This window comes from Drosophila sulfurigaster, chromosome 3, assembly GCF_023558435.1.
Source record: "Drosophila sulfurigaster albostrigata strain 15112-1811.04 chromosome 3, ASM2355843v2, whole genome shotgun sequence".
NCBI lineage: Eukaryota > Metazoa > Arthropoda > Insecta > Diptera > Drosophilidae > Drosophila > Drosophila sulfurigaster.
In genome coordinates this window covers 6,450,532-6,466,415 of record NC_084883.1, presented here as the reverse complement: position 1 = coordinate 6,466,415, position 15,884 = coordinate 6,450,532, and the positions used below count along the sequence as shown (strand labels likewise).

The window sequence follows — 15,884 nt, the reverse complement described above, 5'->3', positions numbered from 1 at the left end:
ATTTTTCATTTTTTATTTCCACATTTAGTCCTTGGCTTAAAAGTGGTCAGAAAGTTCGCCTCTGTGCGTGTCCATAAGTAATTCCGTGTGTGCGTTTATCTGTGCTCCGTTTATATGTGGGCACATTTATCTATTTTCTCCGGTAGAACTTTTGCTTTTCCCCAGTTGTTTTTGCTGACGAAAGTTTTTACAAATTCATTAGCCAAAGGAACACATCACTTTACATTTGATATGCGAAAAATTTGAGATGCCACATCAAAAGTTTTTGGTGAAAACAATTAGAAAACAGACCAAACAGCTGGGGAGCCCCACGTGGGAAAGGCTTTGCCGAATGTTTTCAAATTAAAGTTCACATATCAAATGAGAATATATTAGAGGATTAAGTAATAAAAATAAGTTTCTCGGGGATGCCACAGAAATCACTAGCGTTTTGAATCACTAGACGCCAAACCACTGACAAGTTTTCGACATGCGTCTGAATTCCCCACTATTTCAGGGAAGTGAAACTTGAAGTACAATTTAAAATCTTAACTTTGCTCCTTATTTTGGGGACATAATACCGAATATTATCAAATCGCGAGTGCTTGGCTGTGAAATACCCACTACACAATAAAAACAAGTAATAAGGCTACAGTCGAGTGTGTGAATTATAATAACTATTAATTTTTATACCCGCTACCCATAGGGTAGAAGGATATTATAACTTTGTGCCGGCAGGAAATGTATGTAACAGGTAGAAGGAGGCATCTCCGACCCTATAAAGTATATATATTATTGATCAGCGTCAACAGCCGAGACGATCTAGCCATGTCCGTCTGTCCGTATGAAACACTGGAAATACTTTTGTATGGGCGGAAACGGCAACTTACTTGGGGTCTGAGTTGCTTTGGCCGACATCCTGTACATTGTGCCGTCTATGGTATATTTTGAATGTGGTACTATATCGATATACCAAATATATAATTTGGTATATTTTTTCTATTTTTTGTATATTTTGAAAAAATACCTCAATATTTTGCTTTTATTCAAAATGGGTAGCTGGTATCTTACAGTCGAGCACACTCGCGTGTAACTTTCTTACTTGTTTTTTTTTAGTCTACCGTTACGATGTTTTAGTTAAAAAACATTTTCATTTTCATTTACATACTTTATCCTAAGCAGGATGTTACAACAAAAAAGTAAAAAAATATTAAATTATATTATATCTAGAACAACTAATATAAGTGGAGATCAGTTAAATCGATTCATTGCAGCCATCACGAGTGCAGGGTCTCGTCCCCAGTGCGGTGAGAGCTACTCAAGGAATAAGTGAAGTAATTATTCAATTATGAAAAGCTTTGCAGCAAATAATGAATATCTCGTAAATTAGATGTTGGTAGCTGAAAATTATTTGAGGTATTTGAGCAATTTGTTCAATTGGATGGGAAACAAACTCAAATGTGTATCATAGCGAAGACAAATAAAAACACAAACAACAACAGCAATAACAACAAAAACAAAAGCAAAAGCAAAAGCAAGATATAATACCTTGCCGTTGGCTGGCAAACAGGAAATGAAGCATACTTTGAGGGGCACTCAACGAAACGCATGCAAAGCAACACCAAGACCAACAACAACGGCAGCAACAGCAACCACAGAGTCGCACAATCAACCCACGCACTTACATAGAGATACGTTTACGTTTACATAAGCAAAAAGACGTGTGTATCGTACGAAATTGTTATTTATTTTTTGAAGTGGTTCCCTGGTGTGTGGCGGCGTATACTAGCTGTCAGTTTGCCCAGATGTATAGCATTGCAATGGTATCTCTTGGAGCAGGTGTGCTTCTATATACACCTGCCTACATACAAAGCAGTTACATTTGCCGCACACACATTACACACTGTGCGTGCGTGTGTGTGTGCATTGCACATAGTTTTCCATTCGTCGTCGTCGTCGTCCTCGCATTTGCCAAATTTACCGTGTAATTATCAGCAAAAACGAACGAGAGACGCGCTTAATGCAGCTCAAAATGCAACAAGAAACGTGCAAATAAACCCCTTCCCCTCTCTCTGTTAGGCTCCCCTTGCTTGTTGCCTGTTGATATGCAAATTTTGTAGCTTTTCATAGATGCTCATGTATGTGTGTGTCCTCGTATTGGCCTCTTTTGTTTACCTAACTGCAATATTTGTTCAGCCTGGGCCGAGAGAGAGCTCTGTAGCCAACGAAGCGACTAAACGGACGAATTTCGTTTTAAATTTTCATTTTCATTCCATTTTCATTTCCATATGATTTCTGCTTATTCTTCTCCCTTTACAATATTACCCATCATCCTATCACGGAAACAGCATTTTGGTTGACTGCATCGATGACCATGAGCACATGCGATTCGGTCTAACCAATTGTCATAAGAGCGTTGTTGTCGATTTGAGTTCTGTGTTCATGCTATTTATTATAAATCACCAAGGATTTTCCATCAATAATAATTACTGGACTATTATATTTTTTACATGTAAATAGAGCTTCATGCCAATATGCTATTACTATTTAAAATACTTTTCATTTTTGTAAATTTTTTTTTATTTTGTATACCGTGCGCCAATTGAAAATATGTATTGTAGCCTTGTGTATTGTATTGTCCCTGTGAAATATATTAATTATTAATCAACATAGCCAGTCGGATCACTGAGATTATAAAACAGAATCTGCTTGTTATTAAGTTTATTTTCAAAATGCGCAGTTTTCCAACATTTCAATATTATTCATACCAAGTCACATTTTCTTTAATACAAGTTTCTTATAACTTGTTTTTTCTGTATTTTTGTATTTTACAGCAGACTGACCAACAAAACTAAAAATATTTATTAGACAATTTCTTTCAGATCCCAATATGCTTTAGGCATCTGTTAGTCGAGCACTCTCGACTGGAGTGTTTTTACTTGTTGTTTAATAAATTGCTCATATGCCGCATGTGCGCGGTGAGACAAAAAATGTGTGTAAATTCAGAGTAAATAATTTTTGGCGAATGCATGTGGGTGAGGTGAGGTTTACGCTAATGTAATCAAATTGAGTAATTTCTCGATTTCAACTAATCCGCTGCTAAATCCCCATACGAATAACAAAATCAGCGCTAAGCTTCTTTGTCATTTGATTTAATTATGTTGAAATATATGCAATTGTTTGCATAATATCATAAAGGTAAATCCATAAACTAAATGAACTACATAAATAATTTAATAAAATAATTTGCAATTGACTTTTAGCAGGAAAATGCCGCCAACGGCGTTCTTTCATGTGCCAATTACATATGGGTTGCTGTAATCTGCTTTGCTAAAGGCCTAAAGCCATTTCAAATAATGTGTTTACTTAATCAGTTAAATACAGAATATACTACAGTTCGATTAGATTTAATAAAATTTGGTACAAAGAGAAAGGAACAATTATTCTGTGGCACAGTTAAGATCTCAATACACATATTCAAAACGTACCAAAATATTGTCTTAACTGATGATGTGGGTCATTCAGTCTGCTCTTCTTCATTCCATGGTTAGTCGAAGACAAGCACTCAGCATTTGCCTTTTCAGACATCGCAGAGCCCTTAGCTGTAGAGCACAGCTGCTCCCATTTCCCTCCAATTGCAATTTCGAAGAACCCAACCCAAACCACATTCCGAAAACTATTCGATACATAGTTGGGAAACAATGGCCATGTGGTTTTGTTTCGTTTTCTTCCTTTCTTATATGCATTTTGCATTTCGCATTTTGCTTTTTGCCTTTTATCCATTTTGCTTTACCCATTTATGAGTGAAGTGATTTCCGCTGTTGTTCTGTACTTGTAGTCACAATTCCCGGCAAGTGCTTCGAGCGCCAGTGCATTCAATGGAGTGCACTTTCCGCTAGGAACACTCGAACTCCAAAGAAAAGACGCACAACAATAAAATGTGCAGAGCTTTTGTTTGAATACTCGTATCGGGACTAGTATCCTGCTTTCGTATTTGAAAATACTCGTACCTATTTGTCAGTTCGTTGGCACATGCAAAATATCACAGCAATTGCACTAAATATGCCCATAAATCTATCTCTAGCGAACTATTATTATAAAGACTTCTATTACACTTCTTCAGCTTTAATATGTTTGTTTATTTTTATGACTTTACTATAAATTTGACAATTATCCAGATTACATTGATCAACAAATACAAAGACTCGCAATTTTTTGGATAAATTAAATAAGTATTTCTACAGTTGGAAAATATGATTGGGATGATAGCTGAAAGTTGATAGCATGAAGGTAGGATTATATTCCAATTTTACTATAACTTACATATCTTCACGAGCAAATCGCAAAGTTTCCACCAACCGGGTTAGGGGATAAGCGCCAGTGCATATGCGATAGATTGTGGTGAAGAGTGGAAATCTGCATGAAGCATGATTAAAATTAATGAATAATTATAAACAAAAATATAAATATTAAGCAACTTCTCTTCGAGGCCTTTTTTCTTTAACATTAAATTAATCAATTCAGAGGTTACAGGTCCCAAGGGCTCGTGTCCTGGTATAAGTACGTGCTCCAGCTCACTCAGTGGTCGACCTGTCTTGACAAATGCTTCGGCAAGTTTGCGATTGCGATTGGCTACACAAAGAAGGCGCAATCATTAATTAAAAAATTTATATTTTACGAAAAAGTCTACCATAGCAACTGGTCACAAGGTCGGATATTCCACACGACTCAAAGAAAGTAGCTAGCCGACTTCCTGGATAGAAGACGTCTACAAATTGCAGAGTTTCAAGAAATCCTCGTCTAATAATACCGGCCTTAGTGTTCTCATTAAACTCCAGTCCATCTGCAAGGCCAGCTCCAAAAGCTATAATGTTCTGTAAAGCCATAAATTAACAGAAGAATAGGAATCTTCTTCTACTAATTCTCATACCCTTAAAGTGGAGCAGATTTCCACACAGTCTGCATCATCGGTAACAACCACACGAAAAGTATCCGACTTGAAGAGATCTGATAGTATCCGCATGTATTTCTGATCCCGACAACCGATCGTGCCCTCGGCGAAATTGTTGTTTGCGATTTCATGAGCCAAATTGCAGCCCACCAACACTGAGCAAGGAATCTAAGCAGAAATAGAAGTAAGTTGAATGTAAAACGTGGGCCAAAAACATCTTTAACCGTACCTTCAATTGCCGCATTATGAGATGAGATATCAGCGCAATGTGTCCGTCATCGTTTCGCTCAAAACCTTTAATGAGAGAGACACCGTGCGCCATGGGCTTGATCTTGCCTAATAGAGTCTTACAGCAGCTGCTTACAAAGGTTGGTGGTATGGCAAAAATTATAATATCGGCATCTCGCGCTGTGGTCACAACATCATCGTAGGCAACCTTAAAAGTCCTTCTTAGAAGTGACGTGACGATGCAACTGGGGATAAACTTACCACATTCGGGGGTAACACGTAGTCCGGCATGTATTTGACATTAACATGCGTCGTGTTAATAATCTCTGTAAGCTTTCGGCCATCGATAATTTCTTCGTAAACGTACATATTCACCTTGTCTTCCATAAACTGGGAGTTGACTGCATTAATCGCCACGACTCGAGCTATAGTGGTGGCCCAATTGCCCGACCCAATTATGCAGACATTTAAGAGATCCATTTGTTCAGAATTTGAAAAATAATGTCTACGAACTTATTGAATTGACAACTTTCTACATTCCGAACTGTAAATCAAACAAGTAAGGAAGCTGCGAGTGTACTCAACTGTGAGATACCAGCTATCCATTTTGAATAAAAGCAAATCAGTGCGGTATATAAAAATACAGAAAAGTTATAAGTCCATACGATTAGCGAATATAAAAAATGGAATAGATGTAACCAAAATTTTCATTCCAATATTCTGATATTTCGATTTCGTTCGATTACATTCTTCGCGATTTCCAAAGGTCAAGCCGAATGGTTTATTGTGAGCTAAATGTGTAACTTATTAAAAGGCATGCCCAGCGATGATAATGTAAATTATATTATACTTATTTATACATATTTACATATGTTTATAATGCGATTCAGTCAGTGTGCCAAGAACTCACACACAAGCACATTGCACAGAGACACAGACACAGACACAGCCACAGTTGTGCACATACGCTTATTGATTGAGTGCTGGGCAAATAATTCATCAGCGAATGCACACAATACCGACTTACACACTTACAGCTACTTTTATATCTGTATTCACACACACACATACACCCGCAGTTTACCCCTCTGAGGCCAGATAAGCAATGCGATGGGTGAAAAATTACGCATACGTCACGTTCGCCAAACTGGCTGGCAAATAATTAACTGTGGTCAGTTCGCTGGTCTGTCCGAAGACCAAAGTTTTATTCTGGACACATGTACATAGGTATGGGATTTCATTGGATATCCATTCAATAATATTTACGGCGTAAAATATGAAGTTGTATTTCACATTTAACATTTCGAATTACGTATTACGTATACGTATACTTGAACGTATCGCATTCCAATTCCAATTCACATCCACAACGACATTCGCATAAGTAAGCGCACTCGTATTCATATTTATTTTTTTAATTACGCTCCCGTTTAAAGTTCGGTGCACAAGTGCTTACTCATTTATGGCCTGGATGCTGCGAAAGATGGCAACAGAATAAATAAAATATTAAATTGCCAGCGTTAAAATGCAAAAGGCCGAAAGCCAAAGTGAAAGTTTTTTCCCACCGAAATCAATGTGCAAGAAAGTAGAGTAAACACTTTGAAATTGTGCACCGACAGCGACAGCGACGTCGACTGCGCTGCAGAAAGCAACGAATTGCAGACACGACGAACGCCCACAATCCACCGCCCAACGCCATCCACTCGAGTATGAAATCAAAATGGATGATGGGCGAAATGAAAATGGAATTTTTAATGAGTTGGCGCAGTCAAAGGCCAAACGAGCTGAGAAAACAATGCCATCTATGTAGGCGGTTACTGCAGTAAATTGGGCGTGCCAACCTATGCGACTGACTCAATGACTGTGACTGGCAAGACTTTAAAATCGAAACGAGATACAACCACGCTCAGAATATATGCCAGTTTAAATAACAAATTGATTAACTAATCTACGAAATAGCATCCATTCTCAGCAAAAAATTCCGCGGGAAAAAGGATTCACGCAACGGAGTTGAACGAAATATTCGAACTTGTATACTTTCCGACCTTGTTGTGTAGACTGATCTGGGAACTAGTGTGACCTTATAAACATGGAAAAAAATTCGTATCTTAGTTGTTTTGGTTGATAATCTGGTATATTTTGAACGTAATTCTAAATCAATAATCGAAATATATACTTTGATATATTTTAGTATTTATTCGGTATATTAATAGAGTATAATTTGAAAACAATAACTTCCTAACAAAAATATTTCCATTCTGTTTTCGGTATGGTAATAACAGATCCTACTTAATCTTTTTTCTTAAAATATACCAAATTAACAATCTGGCAATTTAACAATATGGTATATTTTATAGTCTGTGGTATAATTTGATATACAAAATATAGCCTTAGATATATTCCAGTATTTCTTTAGTATATTATGAAAACATAAGCATTCTTACATTTTTACTACTTCAAATGATTCAATTCGCTTTACCGTATAGTAATGACAGAGCCTGCTTGACCCTTAGCTTCCCTCGCACCAGAAAAATAATAATAAAAAAAACCATAATTATTAAAATCAACATGTTAGTGTGTTGGTTTACGATGTGATTTTATTGCTGTGCAAAATTGTAGCCTGCCGCTGCTGCGTGTTTAAAATCTACAGCGGATTCGTGCACTTGATAAACTTTTCAACACCATTAATATCATAGCCTCTTCAATTTCATTGGAAAATTTAAAGCGAAATCTGTCAGATTATTAATAACATTTTTAACAACTTTAAAAGCTCCGCTCTAGGACTAATATTATTTTATTGATTTAAAATAGTTAGATTGGAATTTCAAAAGCAACTTTTACATTCCACCTTTGATTTATGTATGAATATTTGTAATGACTTTCTTTGAAATTTATTTTATTGATTTAAAATAGTTAGATTGGAATTTCAAAAGCAACTTTTACATTCCACCTTTGATTTATGTATCAATATTTGTAATGACTTTCTTTGAAATTTATTTGTTTTATGCATTTCAACTATTATTATATTCGAGTTCTATTTGTTTGGAATGTCAGACAAGTCTGAAAAATTATCAGTCCTGTCCCTGACGCAGGTGAGTGTTTTTAGACTTGCATATAAACTGATCGTTAGTTGATCTTCAAAGCAGATTATAGCCGCTTTTGGTTTCTCCATGTGCGCTTTCAGCATTGGCAATGCTGCAGCCTACACATCGCCGGCTCTGCCTTCGATGAAGAATAAGAATGTGACAAGTTTTTCGGTGTCGGCGCAAGAGGCCTCCTGGGTGGGTGGCATTATGCCACTGGCTGGATTATTAGGTGGCATATTAGGTGGCCCATTGATCATGTATGTGGGCAGAAAGACGACAGCGATGCTGTCATTTATACCATTCTTCATTGGCTGGACGCTGATCGCCTTTGCGTCCTCAGTTGCGATGTTGCTCGTTGGCCGTGGTCTAAGCGGATTTGCTGTTGGCGTGGCTTCTTTAGCATTGCCGGTTTATTTGAGTGAAGCCATTCACCCATTGATTCGTGGCATTCTGGGACTCATGCCGACACTGATTGGAAATTTCGGCATGCTTTCGTGTTTCATCATAGGATACTTTGCGAATTGGTCACTGCTTGCCATAATATCCGGCTTACTTTGTATACCTTTCCTAGTGCTTTTGTTTTTTGTACCCGAAAGTCCGCGTTGGTATCTAACAAGAGGAAAACCAGAGAAAGCCGAGTCCGCTCTGGCTCGACTACGGCGCAAGAACAACAATGTTGCGGATGAATTCAAAGAAATGACAAAACGGCTAGCCGACGAAGCAGAAGGATCAAATACATGCAAGGACATTTTTCAGAAAAAGTATTTTAAACCGGTTTCTATAGCAGTAGCGCTGATGATTTTCCAACAGCTCAGCGGAATCAGTGCAGTAATTTTTTATACAGTCATGATCTTTAATATGTCAGATTCTAGTGTCGACAGTTATCTGAGCACCATCATTGTGGGAACTGTTAATTTTCTGGCTTCTCTATTGGCAATATTTAACATAGATCACTCAGGTCGCAAGGTGAGCAATGCGAACTATATTACTATTAAGAGAATACTTTCATTATATTTTCAGGTTTTGCTAATCACATCTGCGTTGTCTATGATTATAACCTTATTTGTGCTCTCCGCATTTTTCTATTGCAAGTCGAGAGAAATGAATATTGACGGCGGTGGTTGGGTGCCATTGGTATGCCTTGTGATCTATGTGCTCGGTTTCTCAATGGGCTTTGGTCCTATTCCTTGGCTTATGATGGGCGAGATCCTGCCGTCCCGTATCCGTGCACCAGCTGCGTCTTTGGTAGTCGGATGCAATTGGGCATTCACTTTTATTGTGACTAAAACCTTTCAGGATTTGATTGGTTAGTCAAGAATGAGTTTTAATTAATATGATTACCACCTTATTTTTTCTATCCACACTTAAAAGATCTTGTTGGAGCACATGGGGCATTTGCTTTTTTTTGTGCTGTTTGTATAATTGCACTAGTCTTTGTTATATTTATAGTGCCTGAAACGAAGAACAAATCACTTGAACAAATCGAAGAAGAGCTAACTGGAGGATCTGGCAAATAAAGCGGCAAATGTATAATTTAAGATGTTTTATATTAAATTATTCTACATTTCTAAAGTAAAGAGACATTTTGTAAATATTAAAGATACACCATTACTGCTCATACTTTTAAATATATTTAAATATAATTTGCTAATCTAATTAACAAGCACATTGCGGCGACTGGAACGCCCCTTAAAATGCTATAACATATGTATGAATGGTGTGGAATGGAATTCTCACATCTGTTCGCCTCACAAAGCGCGCACATTAATTTGAGTTTTTATTTTTTTGCTTAACACATAAAGAAAACTTAACATTAGCAGTTTTAGTTTAACATTTACCACAGTTGCCTCCGGCTGAGAAACCAGCTGAACGATCCACACATAAACTTGCCACGCACTTTTATGATTTTCTTTTGAGTTTTTTTCTCTTACATTCCGCAGCTTTTTTTGCAATATTTGCTACAGTCTTTATTGCCCTTGCAATTCTTTCCCTGCTCCAATGTTTGCATTTTATTACATTTAGGGCTAATAAAACTTGCCACCTTCTCTTGGCATTTTGCAGAGCGAGTCCCAGCGCCGGAACTAAGCACACGCATTAAACTCGCCAAGTTGCTTCAAAGACTTTCGAAGCAGGGTACAGAGAGAGACAGAGGAGGCAGAGGATGATGTTTTGTATTACAAAGTTAAATCGTAAATAAAATTATGCCAGCAGTTTGTATGCCAGAACGTGATTTTGTCTATGTTCTTGCAAAGGACAGAGAAACGAAGAGAAAAAAAAGACGCAAACTAGAATCATAATTCAAGAATATGACGTTCAATAAAACCGAAATAGAAAACTGGACAAATGTGTGTTCTCGTGCCGATTTGGTTCATTTTGAGTAACGATGGAAGTGCAAGGAGGTCAAATACTAATATGTGGCACTGTGCCAGAGACCACTTGGCACTTTATGACTTATTTTAAGCGCTGAAGCTGCTGCGATTCCCCAGCTAAACTTCAGACAAAATGTAATGTAGGTCTAACTCCCGTGAGTGGAGTGCTCATGCAATGATAAATTTGCTAATAGGTTGGGGTTGTAACTGGCAAAAGCTCGCTGCTACAATACTTGCAACTATATTTTTTTTTTGCTGCTTTGACCTTTTCAGAGCCGTATATCGCAGTTGCAATTGCGGAATATTTTTGTTTGCCTGCTTTAGGCATCTACGAGCCGTAGCTCGCTGCTACGACACTTACAAACTATGTTTAGTTTGCTATTTAGCCATTTACGAGCAGCAGCTCGCTGCTACGACACTTGCGGAATACATTGTGTTGTTTGCTTTGGCCATTTACGAGCCGGTTACCCTAAGATATCGTGCAAGTTTTGGCCACGTCTTCTTTAAATGGCATTAAATTACGCGGCAAGGAAAGTTTGACAAAAGTTAGAGACTGCGTAGCTGAATTCAAGTAGAAATCAGATACGTATACAGATATACAAAGCACTAGCTGTGGTCTACTAAAGAACTAAGGAAGAAATTTTCTTCACCCTCATTGCATACTTTTGAACTCTGGCTGCAGCGAAGAGATTCCCACAGCAAGGCTGGGCTGGCATTGAATAATATCAAGATAAACTACTCACAATATTTACTTTTAATTGGAGAAGTTCAAAGCATAAACAAATGCCAGAGAAGCGCCTCAACTGCGAAAACTTTTATGTTCCAGCCGTATCGATTGACTGCACTGGTTCAAATTGAGGCCGCCCAATTGAGAATGCTTTAATCGTGGACTACATTTGTTGTCATGTCTCGCCAGCCAAAATTAGAAAGTCAGACAGTATTCTTAACATTTTGTTGTGACGTTGGCTTTTGATTTTATTTTCGTTTTTTTTATTTTCTTTTCGCCTTTGTTGTCATCCATTTGTGTACTTATCAGAGCATCCCCAAGTGCAAACGAGACTTGTCTGCAGTTCTCTTTACTGCTTCTTATTCGTCTTCGCTTTCGGCTAAATGGTAATTAAAATATATACCCTACAGACTGGACATTCCCTAACCAAACTACTCAAACCCCAAGCATCTTCTTGTTTGCATATTTTTCTGTCTATCTTCATCGGAATGTGGTTTTATCTCAGGCTGCTGGCAAGGTCAACTGCAATCAAAGTGCGCATCTGTGGTGGAAAACCGAGTAATGGCAAAGTGTAAAGATGTTATTTTCATCACAGCATAACTACCTTTGAATATTTTAATTGGATAAATAGAAAATATTCTTCTTTATCGGAGTCCAAAACTTGGCATAAAATCTCGAACAAGTTGCTCTATAAGAAAGAATCAAAGTGAAAATGAAAATAATTATTTAGTTACTGTTATAAGCTAACTTATGGGCATTATTTGAAAGATGACGAGAAAATCTTTGTTTGGGAAGAATTCAACAATCAATAAATATTGTTAACGTATTGTTGGTCTGAAATCTCTATTAATGCTAATTGAAATTTTTTTAAGAGCGCTTTCTATCACTCTTTTAAAGCTAGCTGTGTTACTTGTTTATTAGTGAACTATCAGTTTAAGCTCTAAGAGGCATTTAAGTTGCAATTTTATGCAAAATTTAAAAAGTGTTAAACACTGAACTATTAAATAATGTTTATATAGTTTTACCATAAATGCGAAAGCCTTGCAGGCAAGTTTCCTCGACTAAAGCTGTTGAAATTGATTTTAATTTTGTATGAATTGAACTCTTTAAGAATCTTGCTTAGAATTTAGATACAAGCTATTAAAAATACAATTTTAAAAATATTAAACAAAAATTTGAAACAAAAAAATGTTCTATGACCTTCGTTTCATAGTTAAGAGACGTCATGATCATAAATGTTAGCTTTCCATGTACTCGTAATTATTCCGTTTAACCCGTTGAGTAATGAGTACGCATAACCGAGAGTGGAATTCGTACACAGGCTTCATAGAGATGGGTTGGCCTTGCTTATGATGAGCATAGACCCCATTTCCATGGAGGCATCGTGCGTTTCAGAATCAACAGACTGTGACATTTTTCACGCAGCTTTTGCGTTTGAGTTGATTGCCAATTTAATCGGCGCACAATTTCCGTGTCGTTCCGTGAGAGGAAGGGGTGGAAGGCAGGTGATGATTAGCAGGAGTGGGCGTGCCCACTACAATTTCAGCGTGCCTCGCGCGAGCTTTTTCAACGCTGAAGATATTTTCAACGGGTTTTTGTGACGCTTCTGATGAAATACCCTGAACTTATTGTTGTATGTGTACATGGTGAATGCGCTTGTCGGATATTTTATTTATTTTGTGATGTGTTGTTGTGTTGTGCTGCTCTGTTCTCTGATGTGAGTGAGTTGCCTGGCTGTGGCATGTGTGCTTGTGTTCAGGGTTCTGGTCGCGGCACATAATTCCGAAACGTGCCTTGCATATGTTTGCTGCCCATTTCTCTTTTTCTTTTTTTTTTTGTTGTGTGCTTTGACCTGAAAGGGCATACGCTTCTCATACAAATATATGCACACATCTCAACACGCGCCTGTCCGCATCCTGACAAGCATTGAACGCGTTTTTAAACGCACACAATGTAGATCGCCGCTATCAAAGTTGTGAGCTAGTTCTCAATGAACTCCTCCTGACGAAAATCTTCCTAAAGCATAACAGACTCAACGACCACGTTGGTTGGCCAAAACTAATAACTTTTAAACTAATCAACACTTTTTTATTTCACTTGAAGAAGTGACCGTGACAAATTCAAAACATAAATAAAAAAGAATGTCAAAGATTTTCAAAAATGTTTACTGTTTTAATAACTTCGTTTTAAAGTCTACAATATGTTAAATGCTACACTTAAATAATTTTGAAGACGCATTGTTAACTTTTTGCAATGCACAATGTATTGCTGAAAAACCTTTCATATTTCCCCAGTTCTATATTTTATTATATTAAAAGTATTTGCTTTAACTTAAGTTGAAACGATAAATTTTTTTTAAGTAACTTAATTTATGACAATAAGTTAATTAATTAATTAATAAATATTCTATACATTTACATATCTAAAATTTTATTACTTCTAATTTAAACGGCAACTGCTGATAGAGACTTCTTTACTTGGTTATTCTCAAGTGAACTGTCCGTTTTCAGTTTTGAAGTCAGTTTTCAGATGTTTTCTTTTGTCTTTATTTATGCTTTCTAATGCCAATACTCTAGCAAAAAGTATTTCGACATTTTCATATTATTTAAAAAATATATATGCATAAATATATTTGCATATTATTTAAAAAAGACCCTCACCTTTTTTTAGAAATGGCTTATATTTTACACAAAAATGAAATATTTTAAGAATATTTAGACTGAAATTTCTATCTATGACACATAATCTAATTATCTGTTAGTGTATTAAAACTTCACCAAAAAGCAACAGCAAATATTCTTCTTTGCCTTTTTTGTTGTCTTCTTTCCTTTATGAATTTTGCGTCGCTCAGGTGCCTCTTCGCACTGCCATTTTATGCCAAACCCACACACACAACGCACACATGCACACAAACACTTTCACATACACAACCCTGGGACAGACACACACACACACACACCTAGAACAGGCAATCATCTCTCACATGTGTGTATTTAGTTTTGGAGAGCGGTTTTTTGGTTTCATTTTTTCGTGCTTGTTTGTTCTTTTCATGTTCGTTTTACTTGTTTGTTTTGCATACGAGTATTTCTTTGTTTTGATCATTCGCAACGACACACACTGACATAACAGCTCACACGAACACTGCCCACACACCACCACACTCACACAATAGCAAATAGACTTTTAAATATTTTTGCACTAAATTTAGCTGGCGGTTTGCGGCGTTCACACATTCACATGCCCAGTGATAAGATTTATGACAAAGCACCTGCATGCCGCGCGGCGGGAGACGACAGCAAATGCAGGTGTCACATGGCTTGCTGACAAAAGCTGTTTGTTTTCGTATGAGTGTGTGTAGAGTAAATATTTTGATAGCTTGAGCTTTGTTTTTGCCACATATTGAAGATTTAAGGCGAGTCACAAGTATATTATTTACATGTTGGATGCAAAATCCGCTTGTCGTCCTGTGACCTTGACATTTTTGATCGTTCAAAGGGAAAACCTCACTCCTACGTACTTGTAATTACTCAAGTATCTTTCTATTTTTGACATTAGACTTCATCGTTGCGTAGGCAGAATATTTATTGCTTTGAAGCTGTTTTTATGAACAGCTTAAAATCCTAAAGTGGTTTTCATTTACATTTTGCAGAATGTATTCTCAAGGGGTTTTTGCATGGTAATCTTTATTTTTGGATTTCATACAAACGTCGTTCATTTCTATTACTTAGCTGCAAATGCTGTGCACTTGCCAAGTTTGTTTGAACTCCATTATGTTTATATTGCAATTTGCAGAAATGCAATATCAGCAGCAGGTGGCAATGAAACGAAACCCAATACAACACAATACAATAGGAGAGAGTACCTGAAGTGTAAGCAGAAGCATATAGTAACATGAGAATTTATTTGCTTTGCGATTCGCAAATTTATTCAACTTTGCGCATATTTCACTACAATAAACTTGAGCAATTTTAAGTTCTTTGACATTTTCAGTGCTGAATTTATAACAAAAACTTTTACATTTTGCAAATCATTTTTAACACCTGCGGCAGGTTAAAGTTCAGCGAGCGAAAAACTTTCTGAATTAGGAGCCAAGGCATGAGTTTTTTCTCTCCTTTTATTTAGCTTGCTTTAAGTTGTTTTTCATATTTATATTTCGCTCAGCGAACGTCACATTTAAAATGAGTTAAGCCGTTAATGGTGTAATAATGGCATCAGGAATGCCCAGGCGAAGGCCAGAAGCGTTAAGACCGATGTCAACGAAAGATACATTTTAGGTTAACACAACAAAATGCGGCCATGAGAACATAATGCGAAACCAAACCAGATTACAGTTCAGCGAAGCAACCGAGTTACCAACTGACCAACATATGTCTCAGTTGAGTTTCGGCTCCAGCAGATGCTGTTGCTATTGCTGTTGCTGACCGCAGCCAAATGGCAAAGATTTATGGCCAAGTAATCGACATGACCGGTACATAAATCTACGCATAGGTTCGTCTGTCAAATTCTTCGTCCAGGCAGAAGATGCAAATTAAAGTCATCCTCTG

The 15,884-nt window shown here is 37.0% G+C and overlaps 3 protein-coding genes across 4 annotated transcripts in view; 2 read left to right on the top strand and 1 right to left on the bottom strand.

Annotated features, from left to right (window-relative positions):
- Positions 1–15,884, top strand: part of LOC133843426 (uncharacterized) — a 56,905-nt gene that overhangs the window by 21,034 nt on the left and 19,987 nt on the right. The gene's annotated exons all lie outside the window — the stretch shown is intronic.
- Positions 4,090–5,713, bottom strand: LOC133844492 (glycerol-3-phosphate dehydrogenase [NAD(+)], cytoplasmic). The gene is made up of 7 exons (XM_062278513.1): positions 5,420–5,713; positions 5,160–5,366; positions 4,910–5,098; positions 4,670–4,853; positions 4,458–4,611; positions 4,303–4,395; positions 4,090–4,248 (listed from the first exon to the last, which is right to left on the bottom strand). The coding sequence occupies exons 1-7, from the start codon at positions 5,636–5,638 to the stop codon at positions 4,218–4,220; spliced, it is 1,077 nt and encodes a 358-aa protein (XP_062134497.1). The 5' UTR covers positions 5,639–5,713; the 3' UTR covers positions 4,090–4,217.
- Positions 8,098–9,863, top strand: LOC133844057 (facilitated trehalose transporter Tret1-2 homolog). 2 transcript variants are annotated; one of them, XM_062277884.1, is made up of 4 exons: positions 8,098–8,250; positions 8,305–9,210; positions 9,265–9,550; positions 9,694–9,863. In XM_062277884.1, exons 1-4 carry the CDS (start codon positions 8,206–8,208, stop codon positions 9,759–9,761), a joined length of 1,305 nt encoding a protein of 434 aa, XP_062133868.1. In that variant the 5' UTR covers positions 8,098–8,205; the 3' UTR covers positions 9,762–9,863. The 2 variants fall into 2 exon arrangements, with proteins under 2 accessions (XP_062133868.1, XP_062133867.1); XM_062277883.1 differs by having other exon boundaries at positions 9,616–9,863.

Excerpts from the sequence above, each read along its gene's own strand:
- LOC133844492 (XM_062278513.1), bottom strand. The coding sequence starts at position 5,638 with ATGGATCTCTTAAATGTCTGCATAATTGGGTCGGGCAATTGGGCCACC. Across the intron at positions 4,396-4,457 it reads AAAAAAGGCCTCGAAGAGAA|ATTTCCACTCTTCACCACAA; the intron begins GTTGCTTAATAT and ends TGCTTCATGCAG. Across the intron at positions 4,249-4,302 it reads CGATTTGCTCGTGAAGATAT|CTATCATCCCAATCATATTT; the intron begins GTAAGTTATAGT and ends ATCAACTTTCAG.
- LOC133844057 (XM_062277883.1), top strand. The coding sequence starts at position 8,206 with ATGTCAGACAAGTCTGAAAAATTATCAGTCCTGTCCCTGACGCAG. Across the intron at positions 8,251-8,304 it reads CAGTCCTGTCCCTGACGCAG|ATTATAGCCGCTTTTGGTTT; the intron begins GTGAGTGTTTTT and ends TCTTCAAAGCAG. Across the intron at positions 9,551-9,615 it reads AACCTTTCAGGATTTGATTG|ATCTTGTTGGAGCACATGGG; the intron begins GTTAGTCAAGAA and ends CACACTTAAAAG.